General features: G+C 34.0%; 3 protein-coding genes across 3 annotated transcripts in view; 1 reads left to right on the forward strand and 2 right to left on the reverse strand.

Annotated features, from left to right (window-relative positions):
• The window catches only part of LOC111047271 (cytochrome P450 4C1-like), a 437563-nt gene that overhangs the window by 347537 nt on the left and 67054 nt on the right, over positions 1 to 22972 (reverse strand). The window lies entirely within an intron of this gene.
• On the reverse strand, positions 613 to 20399 carry LOC111051823 (CAAX prenyl protease 1 homolog). Its single transcript, XM_039432224.1, has 7 exons — positions 20097 to 20399; positions 18555 to 18701; positions 17588 to 17788; positions 16040 to 16334; positions 7135 to 7373; positions 5387 to 5530; positions 613 to 2438 (listed from the first exon to the last, which is right to left on the reverse strand). The coding sequence occupies exons 1-7, from the start codon at positions 20181 to 20183 to the stop codon at positions 2220 to 2222; spliced, it is 1332 nt and encodes a 443-aa protein (XP_039288158.1). The 5' UTR covers positions 20184 to 20399; the 3' UTR covers positions 613 to 2219.
• Positions 20637 to 22972, forward strand: LOC120348863 (iron-sulfur cluster assembly scaffold protein IscU-like; the record flags this gene model as incomplete). The annotated part of the gene is given in 2 exon segments (XM_039432231.1): positions 20637 to 20853; positions 22752 to 22972. Coding segments are annotated over 2 exon segments (314 nt in total), but the record flags the coding sequence as incomplete, so codon positions are not given.

The raw sequence follows: 22972 nt of genomic DNA on the forward strand, positions 1-22972 counted from the left end.
TGAATCAAAACATTGATATCCAAGATGAGATGATAGGTACAATTTCTATTTAAAATAGTGTTTAATCCTGAAATCTTTGGATACATTTTCCGGGATACCAGGCAGAAATCGAATGATACGAATATAGTAATTTGTAAAATAATTATTTATTTTCACAAGTTTGTTCATTAAAAAAATTATAAGCTTCTGTTTTGAAACGAGAAAAATATATTCATTGCGAAAAAAATTATTGACTTATTAGCACACTGATAATAGACATTCATAATAATTTGATTGAAAACTCAACAACTGAACACTGATCGAATCGTTGAAGTTCAATTGACAAAATTTCTTTTTTAATGAATTAATAGGATACTAGCAATTTTTAAAATATTTAAAATATCTGATAAAAGATCGAAATATGTATAGAAATATTAAACTCTAGCATTAAATATTGAGACATTAAAAATTGATCTTTTTCAACTTTGAACAGGTAATTGAATTGAATTAATGGAATAATTACAGTAAAAGACACAGCAAATAATTTAATAACTGACAAAGAAAAGGAAAAATTAACAAAAGAGAAATAGTATCTCGCTCCTATGAGAATAAATAAATCATTACGGTTCAACAATATAAAATGTTGATAACTAGTAGTCACTCACTCATTCACTCACAATGGACTTTCAATGTTTACTTTCATACAGTAACAAAACACACCATCAATCAATTTACATTTTATGCACAAACTTATTCATCTCTACAGAATTATAAGTCGTTTTGGAAAGTTTCAAATCTAACACAACAATGTATGTTTTCTGTGAAATTAATTCTTATCATTAACTATTTGAGATTGCAGATTTTTAAATGAAGATTCAATCCAGTAATGATAATTGACTGACTAATGAAAGCTTAAAGACAAATAAATATATATGTTTCAAGCCTTATAAGTAATAGGCCTACAGAAGTATCAGTATATCATAAACCTAAATCTTGTAAAGAGAATGTCAAATCATTAATAGTTTGAAAGGATTCAGATGACAGCATCTTAATTGGAAAATAAATTTAGTTCATTATTTAGAATAATAACCAACAGCAGTCAAGTTTATACTTAAACTGTGCTATCAGCTATTTCGCAATAACAAGGAATTTAATCTTTTTTTATGGTATTTATATGCTATTTTTCTATTTCAACACTACTACAAAACTTTCAATATTATCATAACGAATACTATTATGGATCATTTGTGGTACAATAATAGAAGTGCACTTCTATGGTTGTGTCCAAGATGTATGGATTTAAAAAAAAATCAAGACAGAAATCAAAAACATTTTAAAATCTACCCATCAATCAATACTGGAATAACTTATTTAAGTAAGAACTAAAGACTGGAAGTGAATCACATGACTTACAGTATTATAGCACAGTCTTCACTTTAGCCGTTACCTTACATCTAAGCAACAGTCTTCAACAGGTCACCTTTTTGAGGTTTACTCAGTCAACTTTCAACTTAATTGTTCACTTTTTGAGGGAGCACTCAGCACTCAGTACTCAGTCAGATATTCAACTGAATAATTCACCACCTTTTTAGGCACTCAACTAGATAATTCCCAACTTTTCAGGGGCACTCAGTCAAACATTTGACTCAATGCACATCTATGGGGAGCACTCAATCAACTCAATAATTCACTTTCTTTGGATGTTGCACTCACTCAGCACAAAACGTCACTATTTCATACATTCAACTCAATAATTCACCTTTTTAGGTGCAGTCACTCAACACATTAACTCACTTCAACATACATTCAACTCAAGTATTCACCTGTTCTAGGTGCACTCACTCAACAAAAAAATTAACATTTTGAGGTACCTGAACTTAGTCAAGCACACAAATATTCACCTCTTGGGTACTTACAGTTAGTCAAGGACACAACAAAAATATTCACCTTTTGAGGTACCTGAACTTAAAGTCCGAGAGATATTACTTTTTACTGGGATCTCTCTCTCTCTCTCTCTCGAAGACAGAGAGGCCCGATGCTCTTTCTTTCACTAATCACTCTCACTACCTACAGTAACAGCATTCACCCTACTTTTGTGTCAGCATCCAATTGTGCGCATCATGCCTACTCCTCCTCGTCGGTTAAAAGTAATATCTCTGGAACTTTAGTCACGCACTCACCCTTTGAGGTTCACCCGGTCAACAAACACAGTTTTGGATTTGAGCTTACTGAGCATAGCATCAGTCACTCTTCTCGAGGGCCTTGAGTCGCTGGAGCAGCGGCGGGTGCGAGTGGTGCCACGTGGAGTAGAGCCAGTCGTAGACGGGGAAGCCCAGGTTGTCCTGGTTCAGCTTGATGAGCGCACGTCGCAAGTAGACCGCCTTGCCCATGCCCATTGCGAATGCGTCCGCCTGGAATTCGAAGCGCCGGCTCAGGCTTGTCGTGAAGAAGTTCAGTAGCTGCAAAAAGCAAAAGTTTATATTAATCATATTCAGATGAATCCTCAAATTTTCAACAATCTTATTGATATTTATCCTAAATTTTTCATAGCAAGAGCTTTCGAAATATTATTCATTTTATATATTCAATATCGGGGTACCGAGCTTTGCTGGTTATTTATTCATAAAGTATTGATAAACCGAACACAATTTTTTTAAATGATTGGGGAAGGACTAACAGGCACAGCCCAAAACTGTTTCTTCCCCGAATTTTGATTTATACACTATAAATAGTCCAGAAAGTAGTTTATGTTCCATACACTTGAATTCAGGTTAAATATTCAGTCCAAACATTTAAAAACAAAAAAGTTCTAATTTAGATTATTTACAAACCAAATTGAATAACAAAATAACACTCACTAATCACTTAGAATTGTCAAATAATGAATAACTTTGAAAATTATGATATACTCTAGTTTAGAGTGATTATCATGTCATGTCAACAAATCAGATTATTTTGATGAAGTCGATTAAAATTTCTAGCTAATATTTTTCGCTGATTGATTACACAGCTGGAAATAATTCAGTCTCTCTCCCACACACGCATCTTCTGTTTCGACAGACGACTAACATATCATCTGTTTTTCCAAGGATGAATAATTGTTATCCTTTTCATGTCCTTCAGCGAGTTTTCCCAGGGATGAGACCTAGTGCAATCGAATTTTTATATCATAAAACTACTATGATCCAAAATTTCGTGAAAATCGTTAGAGCCGTTTTCGAGATAATATAATATAATAGGATATCCATACAACAAGTACACCATCAAAATGATAGGAAGAGGAGAAATAAGGTACCTTATGTTATTCCACTCCCCAATTCAGATAAGGTTACACTTAGTCCGAAATAGGTCTTGTAGTTCGTTCTTCACTTCACATTATATTGTTCAGCATTGTCCAATATTGATTGAGGACTAGTACAAAAGTGGATTAAAAAAAAACATACATCAACTAAACAGACTCAAGAGACACATTAAAACACTCGACAGTCACACTCGCAGAAGTCGCCTACAATCCCTACGGAAGCGACTGTAACCGAATGACAGGTCAAGATGATCCGAGAAGCAATTGAAATGAATGATCTATAAATGGGAGAGTTCTGATGATTTAAAGTGTTGCAATAAGGTATAAATAATCTAAAACTGGAACGGCGAGGCACTGCAGAAATGTACACATTTAACTGGGAAAGCAAAAACATTGAGCTGATTCTACCATTGAATACATAAAAAACGAACAAAATCATACTAAAATCACGTCTCAATTTTAATGATTCCACACCGAATATCATTCTGAGTTGCGATGTGGGAAAGTCGAAGGGGCATGTATTGTTAAACTTTTTAAAATATAAATATCTAAGGAATCTGTTTTGAACACACTCCAAAGGATGTATCAGTGAATTCTGGTATGGGTTCCAAACCACACAACCATACTCAAGAACGCTACGAATAAGTGTATTGAAGAGATAGCACAGAGTCCGTATGCTGTTGAAATGTGAGCATGGTCTGATGATGAAACCAAGCTGCTGATATGCCTTATTCACAATCCTTTCAACATGCAGAGAGAAATTGAGCTTGTGATCGAAAACAACTCCCAAGTCTTTGAAATTTTCTACTTCTTTAATAATTATGCCATTAATATGATACGGAGAGTTGTTCAATGTAATGTTCCTCTGACGGGTAATCCTCATGACACTGCATTTTCCCACATTCACTTACAATCCATTATCCACGCACCACCCACACAGACCATCTACATCACTCTGGAAGAGCTCACAATCAACAATATCACTTATTCTTCTAAAAAGCTTCACATCATCGGCTTATAATAGAACATTAGAGTGATTTATGGCATTAGGCAAATCATTAATGAATAACAGAAAAAGCAATGGTCCCAAGTTCGATCCCTGAGGAACCCCAGAAGTATTCACAAAACAGTGTGACCGGTAATTCAGCATCTGTACATACTGCCTTCTCCCAACAAGGTAAGTCTCGAAAAAGGAGAGTAGGGACATGCTAAAACCAAATAGGGATAGTTTCTTCAACAATATGGAATGATTCACGGAGTCGAATAATATAATAATTATTATTAAATGAAAATCCAAATTAAATGCTGTAAATCACCCCGAAGACTTCTGCTACTGCAAATATTAGCAACAGGGTTAACAGCTTCATGGAAATCCGATGAGAGCTTCAATCCAAACATTATTTTCTAGCCTGGGAATTGAACCCGGTATCTCCTAATTGCTAGTCAGGTATACTCACCCTTACATCAAACTGACTATCTCTGGATAGCAGCGCACAATTTAAATATATGTATCAAACATCATTAGCTATTCAGTAATATTTCAAGATTAATTATATAAAATTGAATTACTAGTAAGGTAGTACCCGTTAGTTTTATTTTTATATAAACACGAATATTTTCGTGCACTTATACATTTTTTGATACTTGAAAATTACATAAGTGCTTGAAACTAGTCGTGTTTATATAAAAATAAAACAGAAGGATACTAAAAATGTTCTATTATTAAATTCAAGTAGCCCTATTGGGATACTTTATTAGAATATTTCAAGTGTTTGTTTTGGAGCTTTCATTAAACATGCAATATTCAATTTTTGTTTTTTGAGTCAAAATCGTTTTTGTGGAAAAGTGTTCGATATAACCGTGTTTCCGACAATTTATGAAACTAGATTCATGAGATGTAGATAAATGTGATGCAGTTTATTTAGTAGACCAAGTTGGACAAAAAAGATATTCTTGTCATCGATTAAGAGACATTTTATTATTTTCAGATATTCTTGTAATCAAGTGATTTAGTTTTGTGTCTGATACTCATTTTAATCTGGATTAATCAGAATTTTAGTTTGTGGTTAATAATTGAACAATAAACGAGTAAAGTTATTATCTTACCGCATGATAAGGAGAAAATATGAACTGAAGTACAACAGTGAGTCCTATGAGCACGGGTTGTTCGTCATAGAAGCCAAACGCATTATACAGAACTTGATATTTGAAGAGGAAGCCAAATGCAACAAACAACAGGAACATGTTCACCTGCAAAAAATACAAAGTTTAAATTCAAGTTTACATTTTTTACTGTATTATTAATGAACATAAGATACATTATTTTTGAAAGAATCCCAATTTCCGAAGGGAACGTGGATTCAAATAAATCCATCCAAATTCCTATCCGCCACACTAATTCATTCATTCATCCAATTCATCCAATAGCAATCATCACAAGTCTAGTAGAATAGGTTGTAATGGTTATGATATTGAAATAAATTGTTGATTGGTTTCATTTTAAAAAGAATAGAATTAGGAATTTAAAAATGATGAGACTTTAGTAATCTTGTAGTTGAATTTTCTTTGTGAATTTTTATCGTGAGAAATTTATTTTAGTGTTGAAAAATAATTTTCTCACATTAAGATTTTGCTGACTTGCGTCCGAGAAGTCTTAAATTTTATGCAGGGTTGAAGTATTCTCACGGAACTGAGCGATGGAAAATACACGAGTATTTGAGAGTATTTCAAACTTGCATTTTCCTTTCCAAGGGCCACGGAATTGTGCTCTGTCTCCACGTGGACCATCGTCTCGTTGGTGAAAGGGGAACATAATTTGTGTGGAAAAGATCAGTCTCAATCAAGCCGCGAATTTAAACAGATTGAAAGCCAGGCCTCGAGGGCCCTGAATTAACGTGTTTGTTGTCTAAATTTGTTAAAATGCATTAGTTTTCATCGCGGGATAAATTGAAGTATTTCAATTATTTGTAGTGAATGTGTAATTTTTATTGAAAATATTAGTGAGAACATCCTAGTGTAGTGAAAATTCTAATATAGTGATAAATATATAATTTGAACGATCGTGAGTGCCATTATATTTTCTAGCTCATGCTAAAACCCCTTGAATGGCCGAGTCCATATTTTTATAAAGTTATAATAGTAAAATTACCTTAGTGAACAGTTACCTTTGAGTTCCAGACGAAAAGTTAGCAAAGTTTTAAAGATAGTTTTCTCGGCTTATAGAATATGCAATAGAATGTTTTCGATTATTTGTTGTTGAAATTCTAGTAGTTTAAATTATTAAGTAAATTTCGAAATTGAATAGAATGCAAATGTTGTTGTCCCATGACTCAACCATTAAGTATTTACATCTCTCTTCTATCCCCATCTGGGGGCGGTTACAAGGTAATAAATCATAATGCAGAGTAGGTAAGAAATCGATAGTTTTGAGTGAAAAGAAAACAGTAATTAGTAAGGAATGAAAATAAACTATTTCTGAATATTGATAATTCACAACTAATCAGATACAAAACAAAATCTATACTCATTATTTCATTTGAAATTCCTATTAATTCTAATTCAATTTGTAATTCCTATTTTGGATTGTAATTTTTGATCAAATACATAAGTAATGATACTAATACTGGATGGATTTATCCTATCCTATCAAATACACGCATGTATTTTTTTTCTAACACTAGTCATAGCTCATCTTTCACATAAATCATACAATCAATCATACATTCTTATGCCCGGTCTACACGACAACGATATCTGCGCAAACCTGGTTTAGTCATTATTATCATACATTCCTCAGTCATAACTCATCCTTTACATATCATACAATTAATGAAGATGCTATCAATACAGTTTACCTGCATGATTATGATATTCTTGATCATGTGGTTGAGCTTCCAGTGGCCCAACTCGTGACCCAACACAGCCAGAACCTCTTCATTGTCGCAGCCCTTCTTGTCCTCTTCCTTCGTCTCCTTGTCCTTTGATTTATCATTGGTTGGTGTGTAATCTTTCAGCAAAGTGTCGAACAGCACAATCCGCTTGTTCTTGAAGAAACCGTAGAAGTAAGCATTGCTGTGTATCGATCTCTTTGAACCTGAAAAATGGAAAGAAGGAAGGATAAAGAAAAAGTTGAACTTTATAAATTTATTAACAAGAATGAAGTAATCGAAAGTAAATAATCAACTAGATATGGTTCACTTATTTTACTTCTTATTCATGAACATGAGGAGGTAAATTTCTTGTATCTTTCTATGATGTAATTCACAGATAGAGAAAATGAACATATCTACAAGAGGTACATTTATCTCTTTCAATTATATAAGTATAACAAGTTGACCGACATCTTCCAATAATTCTGCTAGTAACCAAAGTTGAATGATAAAATTAGAATTTATATAGTTTTAATTGGATTTTTTGATTAAATTATTCATATTAGAGTTTCCAATTCAAGATAGACTAAATAAATAGAACTGAAACTTCTGATAGATACTGCAAATATTGACCGAAGAACTAAATAACTGAAGAATATTCGTCGAGTGAAATTGTCCCAAAAACTTGTGGGTTGTTGTGAGAGGATTCTGCTTCTTCAAAAAAAGGTGATTCGCATCATTACATTCTCACCATACCTGGAACATTGCCGGCCATTGTTCAAAGAACTGCGGATCCTCACAGTCTTCAGTCAGTACCTGCTTACCTTGTTAGTGTTTCTAAAATAACAGCTACATAAATTTCAAGTGAGAGGCCAGGTTCATGAGTATTTTACTAGAAGACGTGATGGTATAGACCTGCCACAATTGCGATTGGCCAGATCACACACCAGTTTCCCAATTCGCACCCTCAAAATATTCAACAGGCTCCCATTGTGTGTTCGTGAATTGGAAGATAAACAATTTAAAAATGTGCTTCGAGATAACCTTCTCAAACGTCCACTCTATTCCTTGGGTGAAGAGAAGATCACTCGTTTTATTTTTCTCTTTGACATGCCATCTCGATAGTTTTGTATAATAATAATAATAATAATAATAATAATAATAATAATAATAATAATAATAATAATAATAATAATAATAATAATAATAATAATAATAATAATAATAATAATAATAATAATAATAATAATAATAATAATAATAATAATAATAATAATAATAATAATAATAATAATTTTATTAATGGAGACAACAGGATAAACCCATTTTGCCTCCTTCACACAATACAATATTTTCAACACATTATACAATTTGGAATACAAGAAGATAAAAAATGAAGAAATATACAATTAATATGAAAGAATACAAATAATCATTGAAGTAATTGTAAACAATAATAATTGATTATAAGAATAATTATTAAACAAAATAGAATCAAGTAATAATAAAAAGAGAAAAAAAGAAGAAGAAAGAATGAAGAGAGAAAGGATGTCTGTGTAAAACCAAGAATGAATAATCAAATTAATAATAATAGAAATTTTATAAAATCAATCACAAAAAGACAGATCACATGCTACCCAACCAAGTTATATGAGATCTTACGGAATTTGGAGGGGGAGAACCAGAAGACGTCTAAGTGCTCCGAACAATGATTAAAGATTCTCTGAGCTCTATTTAGAGGAGAGTTATAATGACTTACGGTTCTAGAGCGCGCTATATGAAATGAAAAACCAGAACGGCGAGCAATGGTATTTACATATATATTAATTTTTGATAGCAAATGGGATGAATCAATTTTATTATTTAGTAAATTATAAAGGAAAATAAGTGATTTGACATCGCGTCTTACTTTCAAAGTAGTAAAATCGAACTCATTTCTAAGTGAATTGGAAGGATAATCAAAAGGACAAAAGATATTATGTTTTCTGTAATAAATGCATCTCAAAAATTTATTCTGTAAACGTTCCAGTAGGTAAATCTGTTCATTATAATATGGATTCCAAATTTCACATGCATATTCTAACAGGCTTCTCACAATTGACTTATATAGAAGTATCAAAGGCTCTACATCACTGAAGGGCGAGCAAGTCCTCAAGATGAATCCCATCTGCTGATTGGCTCTATTAACTGTGTACTCAACATGTGAGTTGAAAGAGAGGTCATAGCTAAATACCACCCCCAGGTCCTTGAACAATTCCACCCTTTCCAAAGGGATACCACTTATAGAATATATATTATTATGAGGAGCGGATTGCCGGGTGAGACTCATGAATTTGCATTTATCTACATTAATTTTTAACCCATTTGAATCACACCATCTGGACATATGATCAATATCTCTCTGCAAATTGTAGTAATCATTTAGATCCTTAATTTCTTTAAACAACTTTACATCATCTGCATACATGAGACAGGAAGAGCTGTTGATAACAGATGGAAGGTCATTAATGAATAAAATAAAGAGGAGTGGTCCCAGATTAGAGCCTTGAGGTACGCCTGATGGGCACTGAAAATATTTTGAATTGAAATGATGAATTTTTACATATTGAATCCTCGCCTCAAGATAACTCTGAATAAGATGAACTAAATTTTTACTGAATCCCAGTACTTCGAGTTTTCTAATCAGAAGTCTGTGATTTATGGTATCAAATGCCTTAGATAAGTCTGTGTAGATAACATCAGTACGCCCCCCACGATCCAAAGTCTGTGACACTTCATTACTGAATATCATGAGATTGGATACAGTGGAGCGACCAGGCAAAAATCCATGCTGTTCTGATGATATAATCTTCTTACTCTGTTCATAAATTATGGAATGAAGAATTTTTTCAAAAACTTTCGAAAAGCAATTTAAGATTGATATAGGTCTGTAATTTTTTATATTATTTCTATTTCCACTTTTAAAAACAGGAGTAACCCTCGCAATTTTCCATTTCGATGGAAATTTACCCGACCTAAGAGCTAAATTGAAAATGTATTCTAATGGCTTCAGCAGCACTGCAGCACAGCCTTTTACAATATAAGTGGGGATTGCATCAGGACCCTCAGAGCAGCCCGACCTCAGCCCATTGATGGCAGATAGGATATCATCACAAGAAACCATGCCAACGCTCCCATCTAGAAATGAGCACCCAGACATCTCCGGAAACTCCATCCGTGCATCAGGCGCGTCAGCCCCATAAACAGATTGAAAATACCTGGAAAACCCATCTACAATATCAGCCCCACAGTAGGACTCACCGTCTAGTGTCATGGTCGACTCTACAAAAGAAGTTTTCCTTTTCGAATTAACATATTTCCAGAAGTTTTTTACGTCATATCGCAAGCTATTCTGAATTCTATTGAGGTACGCCTGATGAGACAATGCAATTCTATTTTTTAGAGATGCTCTTAATGATTTAAATAGATCATCGTGATAAGGTGAAGTTCTTCTCTTTCTTGAGCATTTATTTTTAATTTTCAAATCAGATATAATATCAGACGTAAACCAAGGAGGATACTTATTGTTTGGAAATTTCATTTTCCTCCTTGGAATAAATTTTTCAAAATTATGGTCGAGTACTTCATAAAACCTATTAACTGCAGAGTCAACATCATCACAACTCAAAACGGAGTCCCAACTGCAGTCACGGAGACCACAATAGAGGCCAAGAAAGTCCCCCTTGCAAAAGTCATAACTAAACTCGGGTGATCGGTTAGAGTCGAGCTCTGACGTCATCACTGAGTATGAGGCTTCCACACACAACGCAGGATGGTGACCATCTTCAGGGAGAAGTGGATCATCGCTTTTCATAACTTTAACTGGGAAATTACTCAACACAATATCCAAAGTTCTATCAAGCTCATTTTGCACAGAATTATAAGATATTAAATCATAAAATGACATGAAGCTATTAAGGATTTTTGCTTTAGTTGATCCAGAAAACAGATTATAAGTATTAGAGATAATTTCAGGCAAATTAAAATCTCCAATTATCATTAAATTACTACTAAGTAATCCATTAAGAGATTCAATATAGTCACAGTAAGTAAGAAAAGTATTTGATGTTGTAGATGGTGGCAAATAAACAGCTGATATATGATAAAACGTTGAGTTCAATTTCAGTTTAATTCCTACTGAATCAAAACAATTTCCATTATTCTCGCAAAGCTCACTACAAAGCTCAGACTGCAATGATTTTCTCACTGCGATTAGCACTCCACCTCCCCTCTGACGACCATCACCCCCTCCCCTATCACTCCGATAGACAGTGTAGCGATCATCAAAAATTTCACAACTGAGTATGCCGCTATGCAGCCAGGTCTCAGTCAAAACTATCAAATCATAATTAGCAATCAAAAGAGATTCATAAAGATTTAAGGTCTTAGTACGAAGTCCCCTGACATTCTGGTAGTACACAGACAAACAAGAAATGCATGACATAGGATGAATAAAAATAAATAAATAAATAAATGGGTATTGATACCCCAGAAAAAGACTAAGATAAAAATGAAAGATAAATATATTATAAGTATGATATTATTACAGCCATCCTCAGCCGCAAAAATTATATTAGAAAATAAAACGGACATTTGAAAAACTCTTTGATCGTTCGTGGATGTAAGTTAAATTTAACTTGATAAACATGATTCTATCCATTCACAGAAAACGAAAGATTTACTTCCAATCCAACCGGCAGCTTATCTGCTGATAAGAATATCGGAATACGGTACAGTTCTATAACAATTTATTTTGTACAACTCATAAGATAGAAGGAATATCAAACAGAAAAGTATTTGAGAGTTGATTATTCAGAAAGTGAAATATACTCATATAAGGATAGTATATAAAATCTCATTTAGCAAAAATATGTTTTCTATACATCCTTATTCGTATTGAAAAAAAAAAGTGTAATAATCCACATAACAATGTAGATAGATTTGACTCGAGAGAGAAAAAACACAACTCATTAATCACATCCCTATAAATAAAATCTGGCACAGTACAAAATGATCAAAGCTGATTATGTAGAAAAAAAAACAGAAATATTGATAAAACTATAAAAAGTAATTTTAAAAAATAAATAATGAAATTTAATCAAATAAAAAGCGAAGGAAAAGAATTAAGAATCTACACATTTCCGATAACACATCCGGTGAATTATAAAGTTCATTATGATACCTCATTCAGCAAGAATATGTTTTCTATGCATCCTTTATTGTATTGAGAAAAAAAAGAGTACTGATAGAGATAATAATATAACAATATAATGAGATTCCACTTGAGTGAGAAAACATTTAACCCAACTCATTAATCACATCCCTTTTATATAAAATATGAAACAAAACAAATCATAGCTCAATACAATAAATACATAGCTCAATGTGAAAAAAAACAAACCTAGATATAGCTATAAAAAGTAATTCCGAATAAAAAATGAATAATGAAATTCCGTGAGAAAAATTAAGATTCCAAACATTCTCGACAGCACATCCAACATATCATAAAGTTCACTATAATAAACAATAACTGAGCACTTCATAAAAATAATCTAAAATCAGATCACTCTAAAATGAGTAAGATTGAATAATAAAAGTAACCTCACACTGTATTTTAAGCTTTAACAGTAAATAAACAATTGAAATAAAAGTAACCGTCACTAATGAAATGGTTTGAGAAAGAGAGAGAAGAGCAAAAAATAACAAACATTTATCAGTATGAAGTAAGAAATTAAGTGAACAAAAATTTTGCGAGAAACAACCACAGTAAGAGTAATCTAGCATTGAGCAGTGATAGGTACAGCTTTGAGGTCCTCCTCCGAATTAATAGAAAAAATAGGTCCATCAGGTACTACTCTGATTTTTATTGAACCGGATTTATCCACCCAAACATACTTGTATTGAAATTGTCTCTGGAGATTCCTAGCTTCAGCAAAGAGCTTTCTACGTTGAGCAGTTAATGATAGATTTATATAAATTTGTCGTTGCTCACCTTGCAGTCCAATATGTCTTGTAGAAAGACCCTTTACCACTTTCCGACCCTGTAATATTGCATGCGTGTCAGTACGCCTCACAAATTTGGCAATGATGGGTGGCGTCGCTTTGCGTGGTCCCCTCACTGGCAGCCGGTGACAGGCGTCGATCGCATCAGCTGTAACATGCATGCCGACGGCCTCACATGTTTTCACCACCAGACCGATTATATCTTCGTCAGGAGCCGAAGGAATACCGTGAAGCTCAACAGTATTACGACGTCCATACTGCTCTAAATCGTCCAGCTTCATTGTCACAACACTCAACTTCTTCCTGAGTGTCCCATTTTCAGCCTGCAATGATTCAATGATTTTTTGCTGATTCTTTATCAACTCCTCCTGCTTGGCCAACATCGCTGAGCTGGAATCGAGTTTTCCATGACAAGAATTGAGTGATTCTTGAAGTTTATTCTGACCTGCCAGAATCTCCTCTTTGAATTTATTCAAAACACTATCTAACGAATCCGCAGGATTATTAGTAGTAGTCCCAGAGGAAACCGAATTTAAATTTTTCACAGGTGTTAGGTCTACGCTAGAGCAACGCTGTTTACGAAAATTTGCTAAACACTTTCTGCACCTCCACGAACTGTTTGTCAGCATATCAATCTCTACAGCACTCAAATCTTTGTCCACTTCTCCACGAATACATTTACTATGGAAGAGAGACTTACATTCAACACATGCAAGCTTGTCCCTATCGGATCTTTCGACCAGCAAGTTACAAACCGCACAAGCACTCATTTTCACGGTATTGTAACTTAAAATGTAATATAAAAAAGCACAGGCTTGTTTCTAAATAATTGGACATTGGAGATTTGCTTGGATTGTACAGAAATACTTGAATATTATCTTAGATACTTCATAAGCTTTAGTCTCAATGTGGCTGGAATTTTCAATACAATTATTGTCAATTGCCAATCTTTTTTACGAAAAGTGAAAATTCATTATTTTTATATAAAATATTGGAATCACTGAGTTAGTTGAAAACTATTCATGGAGGATTATTGTAGTCCTCATGAGGTGTGGCATTTATTGAAAAATACATCTTCACAATAAAACTTGAATGTGCGTGTTTGTAATTAAATCTCGAGATGCGTACAGACTTATGTGCCACGAACACGCACAGTTCACTTTTCACCAGCTGATGATATGCTTACTCGTAGTTCTGTGATAAACAGTAAACCTCACGCAGTTATAAACCACAGTCTTCTCTGTCCATACCATACAGTCCATCAGAGTAAATTCTGTTCTGCCGTGTCGGCGAGATATCTGTATGGATACGACTAAAGCCTAGTTTATACGATGACAATTGGCGAGACAATTGTCATAAGGCAGTTGACCGGCATGAAATTATTGTCTTCGTATAAACACTTCAGGCCAATTGTTTTGCCAACTGTCCCGAAATTCAACTGTCTCCGGGAGTAGACTGAGGACAACAGGCTGGGCCCAGCGAGCCCCCCCACCACTCGGAATCTTAATTGTCGCGCCATTCGGCGCCGTATGAACGGTGTAGGCCAGTGCGCTGTCTTGTTTTTGGCCAGTTCAGTCAAAACATTTCATTGTGTGAGACGTTTTCTAGGTTAGGTTAGACGTCTTTTAAAGTTCCAAGGAAAATGACACCTAAATGGGGGGACGATAAGAATATATTAAACATCTTGAGCTTTATGAAGATCAAAGATGTTTATGGGATCAGAGAAATGAATTGTATAAGGATAAGAATGCGCGACAAACTGCACTCGAGGCAATTGCCGAAGCCATGAACGTTCATGGCTTCGGTGCAGCTGAAGTGAAAGCTGAAATAAAATCGTTTCGCGGTACATTTAATATTTAAATGACCAAACTCAAAAAAATTCCTTGCATAGCTGGTTTAACATTCGTTTTAAGTCGTCACGGGACACAACAGACGGCGAGCATTCGGCCATGTTTTCAACTGTCGTGGCAATAGTTAGCCCCGTAAAAACATCTTTTCGCACAGCTGGACTGGCCTTGGACAATTGGTAACCACGTGATGTCAATAATTGTCCTCGGTCAATTGTCTCGCCAATTGGCATCGTATAACTGTTTGGTGTAATTGGCTTTATGACTGTTTGGGTTGGTGTATCGACAATGCTAATCATCTGTTGTGAACAACTACTATCATCAAAAGCTAACAGAGTTTAAAGTAGCGAAAGGTCGGGAGAAAATACGACAATACTTCAAGTTATCAATTGCATGCGTCATTGCATGCAATTAATAATCCACTCGACAGCTGATCTATGATGAATAATTCTATAGTCTTACTTTCACGGTACGGTAATATTGTCATCTTAAGGGGACTCCTTTTCCTTATATATTATCCTTGAAATGCAAAACTTCAAAAAACCTTGTATTTATATACGTCGACGCACAATTGAAAAAGGAACATACCTGTCAAATTTCATGAAAATCTATTGCTGCGTTTCGCCGTAAATTCGGAACATATAACCATACAAACATTTGAAGATATAAACAGAAATACATAAAGATAAATGCAAAACCGTCGCCTTGAATCTTAGACCTCACTTCGCTCGGTCAACTATATGTGTATTTTACTGTTTCTGTACAAAAACAGAAATGGTATCAGCTGGTGAAAAGTGAAATGCGCATAAGTCTGTAAGCATCAGTTTATAATAATTATTTATTGTTAGATGGAAAAGAACGAAAAATAATAATAAATTTAGTAGTCATTTATCACTAAACTTGATTTAGATTCAAACTGCTGGTAAAGTGACAAAATACGACGGTTTCATTGGAATTAGTTTTGCAAAAGTGTTTCAATGTGAATTGTTGATAAAACTGACCTTCAACGACATAAAGCTTGTAGAGGGGAAAGTGAATGCTGGCGGCCAGCTGTTCGATTCTGGTCTTGAGCTCGCCGTCGGGCAGAGGCGTGTACTTGTCGAAGAGCGGCGCGATGTAATCGGGGTAGATGGTGAGCAGGAACAGAGTGGCCAGAATTGCAAACAGCCACAGGTAGATGAAGAAGTAGTCTCCGCCCACTTTCACAATCCACACTATGCCGCAGGTCAACGGCAACACTATCAGGTGAGTCACTATGTAGCCTTTGATCTTGTCCTTGATGAAGAAGCCCATAGTCTGCAATTAAGATTTTTTAAAAAATTGAATATTAACGGTTGATTGTCTAATGACCATGTTAATGAAATGAGCCAATCACTATTGAAATTTCAAATTAAGCATATCATAGTAATTTTTTATAAAGGATGTCCCTCGAAAGTGTAGCAGCCGAAGACCATAGATCATGTGATTTGCAAGAAAAAATGTCCAGTAAAGTTTTCTTATCTTATCTTATCTTATCGATTTTAGTTTTCGAAATATAAATATTTTTCGATATTTTTGAAAAAGTCAATAACTGGAAAACTAACAAGAAATGTCATTTTTTGTTAGTTTTCTAGTTGACCATTTAAAGTTGGAAAAAGGACATTCGTTGAGACCAAAGCCAAATTTCAAACAGTTTGAACGCTCATAAAAATCAAAAACGTCTAAAGAACAAATCTCAACGATAAATCTGTATACTGTACTATTTTGGAAACTAAACCAAAGTCGATATAAGAAAACCTTACAGGACATTTTTTGATAGTATTCTAGTTATTGATAACGTTTCCAAAAATATCGATATATGTCGAAAACTAAGGTCAATATAAGAAAATTTCACTGAAAATGTTTGTTGCAAATTTCATGTAGCCTACAATCTATGGTCTGCGGCTTTTACACCTTTCGTGGCATACTCTGTAGCCTATAATGTTGATACTTTAGATGGGCATGTTACATAACTTACTATAGTTGGCTAAATGGTAGTAGGTTATAGTAGAGTTGTATTACATTATAATTTAGGTAATGAATTCGAATATAACTCTGTTCACATATTGAGTGAATCATAATTGGATAAAAATCCTCTCCAAGGCTCTTATTAAACTAGGACACCAAACTGTTGCATTTTGAATTAGGTAAAAAAAATTAATAAGTCAACTTAATTAAAAATTAACAAGTCATGCGATATACTAGCCTACCAAAAAATTACTTTCAATATTTATCAATTCACCTTAGCTTTAATTTTGTGATTCTACAGTAAAAGTCATTTTTGGCTGTAGGCTATTTCTTGTCTTTGGAAAAATAAAAGTGGAGATAATTTGATCTTATTTTGAAAATTAAGGTCCAAATTCGGGAGAGTAACTTGATACTGAAGGGTAAGTCCGTTTTTCCTGTCTCAACATCACACACTTTAATGATAACTGCTTACTGTACAAATGAGTTAATAAATGTGAATAATTTTTCAGGATTCACCAATACAGTAGGACAATTAAGATCAGAAAGTGATGGTAGTCACTCACTTGTTTGTTGAATCCATGCTTTTCTTCCAGAAAGAAAATATCGTAGATGTTGAAAGGTATCGACATGATGAAATTGAAAGTATTCATAATGAGTATGAAGGCAGCACTTTGCAGAATTTCTCCTTTCTCGAGATTCATAGAGGTCAACATAGAACCACTAAGAACCCAGAAGTAGAAGAGGCCATCCAGCATTAGGAGTCCCTGAAAAATAACGAAAAATTCTTGAATATTCTACCGACATTTGCAGGATAAAGTTCAACATTAATAAAATTAAAAGAAATAATATACAATAAGCTCAATAATAACCCAAGTTTATACAATAGGCTACTTATTTTTCTTAGTTATAACTTGATTGATACTGGAGCATTTGAGCATGATATTATCTTCTTCTTTTTTCGGTATTACAGCTCAGAGTGAGCTTTAGCCATATCAACTATCTGCCTCCACACAAAATAGGCACCTGTCTTAGCTGTTTCCAACTTCTGACCATCAACAATCACATATCCGCCTCCACTTCATCCAGCCAACGATTACTTGGCCTTCTTCCCTCCAATATCTACACTTATACATTTTTTGGGCATTCTCTGTTCAATCATTTTTTCTAGATGCCCAATCCATTGTAGCCTATGGGATTTGATAAGGCGTACAATGTCTCTAACCTGGAGAATATAGTTTATTTCGCGGTTTGACCTCTGCCTCCATTCACCTATTCCATTAATGCCTCCATAGATTCTTATTACAACCTTTCTTTCAAATATTCTGAGCTTAAATGCATCATAGTTGTGATACTCCAGGTTTCCGCCCCATATGTTACTATTGAGCATAATATAGATAACTGCAAAAGGAACTGATTCATACGTAGACCATTGATAATCTCATACTATGGGCTACCTAATATAATATTATTTCTCGGATAATCAACTTTTAAATGTTCTTATAAAATATGAAGAACCAGGTTTCAACTTACCGTTGTTGTCACTCCTCCGATCACCTCTTTCACCATTGAAAAGTTATTACGGTCCAACCCATAGACTCTGGCTTTTTCAAAAGTTTCCTTGTTTACTATTTCCTTTAGTTCACTTGGAACTTCGACTGACTTTTTGTAGATTCGTCTCTGAAAACAATAAAAAGGTTGATGAAGAATACTCAACGTTCCTAACAGGTTCCTCAGCAGTCGAAGGACTACCCTTTGGTCTGTAAGAAATGGGAATAAATAAACCTAAGTTTTTTCTTTCAACTTGAGTTGGAAGTTCTTTTATTTCTCTTTCATCTTTTTCAAGTTAAGTTACAATATAATCAAAATTCACCATTCTACCATAGAAAGAGACTGTGGACTTCATTAAACAAAACACTTTTCACGATGGAAGTGGATAAATAATAATAATAATATCGAGTGACCAATCCAGCATTCAGAATTCTGATGGAAGTGAATGATTAAAACGCAGTCAACGGTGTCGGCCTCTGACTTGTAGCAGTACAGTTGGTATACGCACCGTATCTACAATTCAGCCGAACAAATTTCTATTAGCAGTTCCATAACATAACATGAAGATTTATTGTAAAGTGAGGGTAAGATTACATTGGATTCGTAAGTGCTGATAATGCATGAGCCGAGAAAATCTGGGAAGAGCTATTGAAACACGTTGTAACTTGTCTGTAGCTGCTCACACTGAAAGCAACCAGCAAGTGCCAGCGTTCAGACAGTTCAGTGTGAGTCTTCCAATAGCTCTTTCCAGATTTTGTTATGCACTTGCACATATACTTACGCATCGAATGTGATAATACCCTTAGGGTGTGATCATATTGAATGTGCACGTCAGATCATTGTTTTGTTTTTTTTTTGGTTGGTTTCTATGGTTGCAGATTTGACGCCTAGTGAGATCGCACTCCCCGAGCCAAAAAGCAAAATTTAGAAAGACCGAAAGAGCCATACAAACAAGTGTCGTGCATGCAGCTGCTTGCACTAAACGCAACCAATACATGCTTGCGTACAGTGTGAGTCTATCCTATATTGCTATTTCTATGACTTGTTTCTCATAACCAAGCTTGCACTTGCACATATACGCATTCAATGTGATCAAACACTCAGGCAAAAATGTAGGCTATAAACCTGAAAATATCATCAATAGACTGATTGTTACATAACCTATATCTTTATAATCCATCAATGTGTACGTTATTTAAAAAATCGTTAGGCTATGTCTTTTGTTTTGCTTACATAAAAACACTTTTTTAATTGTGGTAAATTAAGTTTTAGTAAACTTTGTTTATACAGTCATGATCTGTAGTATGTAATTGACGAATTGAATGAAATATTTATTCTCTCCCAGTCATCAAACTACACACGATTTTAATGCTCGTAATAGTACCCCAAAGACCAATAATACTGCAATTCTAGTTTCTGTAATCCTTCATCAATTTATTAAATATTGTTAATGAATAATTATTTTTATTATAACATTTCAATTTTTAGAAACATGGAAGGATAACGAGTAAGATTATAACATACCTGACGAAGGGACAAATAAAGACCCCATATCGTTTCCATCCACATGAAGATGATTATTCCATAAAATATAGTGTGTTCTGTTACCATTTTGAAAAATTATTGGGTCACCGGTTTGAATTGATATTTTTTTTCACTGTCCAAGACAATAAAACCGTGTCTAACCTTACTGTAATTTCAACAGTAGGCTATTACATTTTTCAACGCACTTTCCGTTTACGAAAGACGATCACGAAATGAAATAAAAAGTGATGATGACGATAATCATATTATTCTGCGCCAGCGCAATTTCTGTTGAGCATAGACAATAATAGTTATAGAGGGGAAATTATTTAGTAATTTTTATTAGCCAATGTTGATTTTAGCTAGTTTTAAAGTTACTGAGTAAAAAATACCTGATTATAATATTAAAACATATTGATGCAAAGAGTATCATCATTCGATAATACATCATAATTATTACAAAATGAATTAAAAATAGAATTTGCATTGATAGAACCGATTTGTGAGGCAGTGGCAGATTCTAACCTTAATTCTTTCAATTTTCAATATTTTGATTTTCATTATTGCATTGGAAGTGAAGGTGATTGAGGATATTGTGTTTACATTGTTACACAACAGTTACTAATAAGAAAATTTATCGTTATTTTTATTTAATTCAACAAGAATGGCTCTTCTACGAGCTGTCACACGCAATATATCAGAGAATTTGCTTGCTGCTCGTTCAGCGAGTGTTCCTGCTTTATCATATCATGAAAAAGTAAGTTTATTCTTTTTGATGTCTAATCTTAAAATTTTATTAAAATCAACCACAGTTTTCAATCAAAACTTTTATTAGGTTGACAAGTATTTTCCCCAAAATAGTTATTGAATTTTGTACTATTATTCTTTTCATCTTAGTATATACTTTTATTAATTAACTTATTTGCAAACTTGTAAGCTATAATGATCAAAACATCCACTTGACAAGTAACAACCTTGAAAACAGACACAATCTTTTTAGAAAACAAAGCTTTTATAAATTTAATCTAATCTTTCTCACTTTAAACAGATTTAGTCAGTTCAGTTCACAATGTTATAACTTTTGCTGTTATTTTTTGATGTCATATGGAAATATTAATTACATCTAAAATATAAGTTGTATAACGTCTGTCAAGTGTAAGATAACTGCGCCCTCTAAAAAAATAAAGGTAGTCATTCTATTCTATTCTCTTGAAAAGTGCTCTTGAGACGTATGTCTTCTTTGGGTTATTTAAACAGCTATTCCTGTTCAGAAGCATCAATTTGCAAACTAATACTGCAAATCATGGTCGCTCCCCATGAGTGACCATGCATCCTGAAAACTAGCGTGAAACAAATTCAGCGCGCAAGACGCCCATATTGTTGGTGTCTAATTAAACTAAGCAATTCCTAAGCGGCGTCTTGAGACGCGTGATTAGAGCCGTCGCGGCTAGAGCACATTAACTATAAATTTATTAGATTCGATGACTGATTGTGTTTTTTTTTTTTTGTATGAACATTACGGCGACAGATGAATATTAAAAGTGTTTGCTTTAAACAATTTATTTCTAATGAATCATCGAATCTAATAAATTCATAGATAATGTGCTCTAGCTGTAATGGCTCTAACTTCTTACCACGCGTCTCAAGACTCCTGCTTATAATTACGCGTCTCGTAACGCCGCTAAGGAATTGCACCTAGAGACGAAACTCTAACCAGTTGAACTCTCCTCCTACCGTACATATTAACAATCGAGTTTTTTGAACTCAATATTGTTGCCAAGCTGTGTGATATTTTATTATAAATATATTTGTAGGTCTACCTGCGATTATAATTAGCATCAGACAAAACTACGATGTGTTGGGGAATTGATAGATTCGTAACACATTTTTTAATTTAAAATGATTTGCTTATTCAGATGTGAAACTATCAGTCGATCACCAGCAGAATGATTCAGTAATATCTATCTATTTATTACTAACAATCGCAGGGTAGATTTTTTTAAAATATCAACCAATATGGCTGTATATAGCGTGTTTTATATGATTCTGCAGCCCAACTTACACTTTCAGGTTTAGCACAGTCTCAGACTTTTTTGCAATTTTTTCCAAAGTTAATATCAGAATGATGAATGAGAAGATTTACATTCCCAAGTGCACTTCGAGTCCTTCCACTTTATGATAAATTAGTGTTTTTGCTGTTTTTGACATTTATTGTGACAATGACGCCATCGATCCTACAAGTGTGGGTGGTAGATGAAGAAGAAGGTATAAGTTACATTGGAAAGGCCTTTAATAATAAATTATTATATCAAGCTCTTAAGTATATCTGACTTCTAAACATTTTTTTGTACCAGACGTTTCTAAACGTTTTTTGATAGTCTGGATAATTTTATTCCGACATAATAGTATGTCAATCATATTCTTTACCTAAAACTCTTGTTTAGGGAGTTAGAGTGAGATGAAGCTGAAAAATTGTGTTGTGTTTGGAACATCCGAAACTGCCTTCATGGGAACCTAAGTACCGTACATGGCAACCAGCTCAGAATCAATAAAATATTGTGTAGCCATAATTTAAATTCTGAATTCCTAACTAAAAATTATTATTTTTTGTTAGGGTATGCAATATTAATTTATTTTTAGTGTTTTAATTTGTAGGTAATTGATCACTTTGAGAACCCAAGAAATGTGGGCTCGTTGAACAAGACCGACAAAAATGTTGGAACAGGACTTGTTGGAGCTCCGGCATGTGGAGACGTCATGAAGCTGCAGATCAAGGTCGATGATGATGGAACCATCATTGATGCCAAATTCAAGACATTTGGATGTGGAAGTGCTATTGCATCGAGTTCTCTGGCTACTGAGTGGGTCAAGGGCAA

This window comes from Nilaparvata lugens, chromosome 7 (assembly GCF_014356525.2).
Source record: "Nilaparvata lugens isolate BPH chromosome 7, ASM1435652v1, whole genome shotgun sequence".
Taxonomy (NCBI): Eukaryota; Metazoa; Arthropoda; class Insecta; order Hemiptera; family Delphacidae; genus Nilaparvata; species Nilaparvata lugens.

Coding starts and splice junctions, on each gene's coding strand:
- LOC111051823 (XM_039432224.1), bottom strand. CDS start 20,183: ATGGTAACAGAACACACTATATTTTATGGAATAATCATCTTCATGTGG. Junction 17,789..18,554: donor TCGGAGGAGTGACAACAACG/GTAAGTTGAAAC, acceptor GTTATTTTTCAG/GGACTCCTAATGCTGGATGG. Junction 2,439..5,386: donor TATTTTCTCCTTATCATGCG/GTAAGATAATAA, acceptor TGCTTTTTGCAG/CTACTGAACTTCTTCACGAC.